At 31.7% G+C, this 3132-nt stretch overlaps 1 protein-coding gene across 1 annotated transcript; it reads right to left on the bottom strand.

Moving 5' to 3' along the window:
• Positions 1 to 685: 685 nt before the first annotated feature.
• On the bottom strand, positions 686 to 1450 carry LOC130731892 (uncharacterized). The gene is made up of 3 exons (XM_057584069.1): positions 1319 to 1450; positions 1151 to 1218; positions 686 to 1052 (listed from the first exon to the last, which is right to left on the bottom strand). Exons 1-3 carry the CDS (start codon positions 1398 to 1400, stop codon positions 963 to 965), a joined length of 240 nt encoding a protein of 79 aa, XP_057440052.1. The 5' UTR covers positions 1401 to 1450; the 3' UTR covers positions 686 to 962.
• Positions 1451 to 3132: the final 1682 nt, after the last annotated feature.

Here is a 3132-nt window from a genome sequence, read left to right as displayed (position 1 = left end):
TTACATATAGGGAGGGGTATTTGTGCCGAAATTTGGACATTCCGTATTTCTAGCATTTTGACAACCTTGAAATCAAAGAACTTCATAATGATTTTAATATAAGATTTTTTTAAAATGATTTCAATATAAGATTTTTTTTAAAAATGATTTCAATATAAGATTGAAAAACAACTTTTATTTTTAATTGCATAAAAAAGATATTGACCTCCAATATAAAACCAGAACCTAAATATGGATTAAACCATGAATTTTAACCTTAAATAAAAAAAAGTTTGGCAGATATTATTTCACTCCTTCATGTGGGTTTTCCGTTTTAGTAAGTGGAGTTAGGTGTCCTCACGAGCCTTCTAGTGATTGAATAATTTTTTTTGCAATATTTAGCAATAAATTCTAGTAAATGTAATAGAAATCTTATGGCTTACCTCATGGAGCAAAGCCGTAATCAACATTCATAGTTTTATTATCTTTCATTTAATTTCTATTGTATTACTTATTAACTTCTAGCTGCGCTCTTTTATTTCCTTATCTCTATGGTGGAATGTGAATTGAAGTTTAAATGCATCTCTAGAAAAACCACGAACTAAGATAGTCTTAACCCGTATATGACACAGTTCAACTCGGATCAATATGATTGTTATGAATTTATCTTATATAAGAAAAGAAAAAAACAACAATTCAGCTAACAAACACAGAAGGGTTGTTCTGAGTTCTCACATAATTATCATAGTATCGAACACTTTGAGGTTAACTCACAAAGTTATTATCTTGCTAATTGTACATAATTGCTCAGGGAATTTATCTATATGATGTCCACTTAATTAAGAAAGTTAATTATTGAGAAATGGTCTGTTAAAACACATTACTGCGTCGAAATTACAAGATTTAATTGGTAGAGAGCACGCCTGCTAATTAACTTCATATATAAGCCTACAATTAACCATCAACGTAGCATTTCCCAAAAGTCATGGATATGGTCCTCTTGGAGTGTGACGACCATTTGCCCCAGATGGTGGATAGTCATGAAGTTCCAAGTCTATCCTCTCAATCATAACCTGTATTCAAAACATATATAACCTTCTTTAGTAAACAATGCATTGTGATTTATGTGTAATTAATAATAGTCTTGATTAATAAGGCATTAAATTTGCACCTCTTGGTTGTGGACATTATTCTCCTGTCCATGGTGAACTTGAAGACCTTGCATAAGGCTTTCACTTCCTGCTTACACATAGAAGCACCATTTTTCTAAGGGGAGTGAAAATTAAGATGATCAAGAATAAATTAAAATTGATGAAAATATGTAGTAGAGTTTACTCACTTGTAATTGGGACTGCTTCGATGCATAAAAGATGAGAGAGCCCTAGAAGAATTACAATCAGGGGAAAGGGGGTGCCTTTCATTCTAGTAATAGACTTAATTTCTCAAACGACAAGCTTTGGTTGTGTTACTTCACACACGCTAGTTCTCAATTTATACACGTTAAAAAATATAAGTAGATTTTTCTAGATGTTGTTTTTTTTTAGGTTTTTGAAAGTGGAGCAATCATACCGATAAGATGTAATAATTTGTTAGATAGCAGTATTTTTTAATTATCTAGTCCAGAGTTCGATACATGAGTGGCGGTGCGTATGAATTAGATGAATTTGTTAAGAGATGCTTACCTATTTAATAATATCTAGCTCAAAATTTTAGGAGATTAGTCTCATAACAACCGAATGTGATAATAAAAAACTAAAAATGGAGCAATCATGCGTACTGCCAAATTTTAAAAAGGTTGCAACCCATCATTTCTTGGAAGATCAACGCGTTTCCACTCTTTGGAAAGTTTTCATAATCACTTGTGGGTCATGTAGAAGGGATTATTAGGTGGACACGAATCATGAGTACATATTTTAAGTCAATGTGGCAACAAAAGATGGAGCACACAATGAAAGTGGATGATGACACAAAAAATGTTTGGATGGCAAAAACACGAGCTCGTACACTCACCCAAGTAAGTCAATGTTTAATTTAGTGGAAAAAGTCATGAACCTATATAAGGATATTCCATGTGTGAGTATAGTGATGAATTATATAGGGTACATGCACTTCCCAGAAACTCACTAAAAGCTTTAGCACTTCACATTTGCGATTCAAATATATTCCACTGGTGTATATATGTAACAGGCAAACAGATAATAATTATATAAGCACGAAATGTGGTTGTTATTTCGCGCCGTGTTCAGCAGGCTAGATATTCATCAAGTGCAAATTTTTAACAAAAATATTTGTGTAGCATTGAGTTTTGGAAGACACAGCTAGACAACTATAATTTATTGTGATTTTTAACCGCTTAACAACTGCACAAATTTCCTTTCAAGAAAAAAAACTGCACAAATTACAGAGATTATTACTTCCTCCTCCGTTCCTATATACAAATTTTAAGATTTTTTTTTTTAAAAAAATAAAGGATTGTATTATTATCCTTAAAAAAGACCTTGAGGATAGAACCCCCAAGGCCGGAAGATGAGCGAGGAAAAACACAGGGTAAGCACGGACCGCTCAAAGGAAAAAATCCAAAAAAGAATGACCAACCCCCGTAGGGAACCCAAAAAACTTTAAGATTGTTGCATAAGTATTACTCCCTCCGTTCCTAATCTTTTGTTGTTTTAACTTTTGGCCTAAATTCCAAAACTTTTGTTGTTTTACAAATCCAATGCATTTTTTCTCAATTTATTTCATATATACCCTCATTTAATACTATACCTCTCACCTACCACCTCTTATTTTCACCAATCAAAATCATAACAAATTTCTTAACCAATAACTATTATTCTCTCTCTTCACTATAAGAGAACATTAAATAGGGGTGTTTATGTCAACAAATATATCAATGATTGCACTCTTAAACAATGTGCATAACCTTAAACAATAAAAGATCAGGAACGGAGGGAGTAAGAAATAACAATTAATATTCCTGTTTTGTTAAAATTATTATCTAACTTCCTATTATACTCTTTATCTTTCTTATTAATTCTAACTTTTCAATTTTCCTACCACCAATAAATGAAGGGTATAATATGGTAAAGTATCTTGAAATTGTAAAAGAATCAGTTATATAGAAACAAAAACAAGATCTAAAATAGTATCAGT

The sequence above is a fragment of the Lotus japonicus genome, chromosome 1 (genome assembly GCF_012489685.1).
Source record: "Lotus japonicus ecotype B-129 chromosome 1, LjGifu_v1.2".
In the NCBI taxonomy this organism is placed as follows: domain Eukaryota; kingdom Viridiplantae; phylum Streptophyta; class Magnoliopsida; order Fabales; family Fabaceae; genus Lotus; species Lotus japonicus.
This window is presented reverse-complemented; position numbering and strand designations above follow the sequence as displayed.

Coding starts and splice junctions, on each gene's coding strand:
- LOC130731892 (XM_057584069.1), bottom strand. CDS start 1,400: ATGAAAGGCACCCCCTTTCCCCTGATTGTAATTCTTCTAGGGCTCTCT. Junction 1,219..1,318: donor CGAAGCAGTCCCAATTACAA/GTGAGTAAACTC, acceptor ATGTGTAAGCAG/GAAGTGAAAGCCTTATGCAA. Junction 1,053..1,150: donor ATAATGTCCACAACCAAGAG/GTGCAAATTTAA, acceptor TTTTGAATACAG/GTTATGATTGAGAGGATAGA.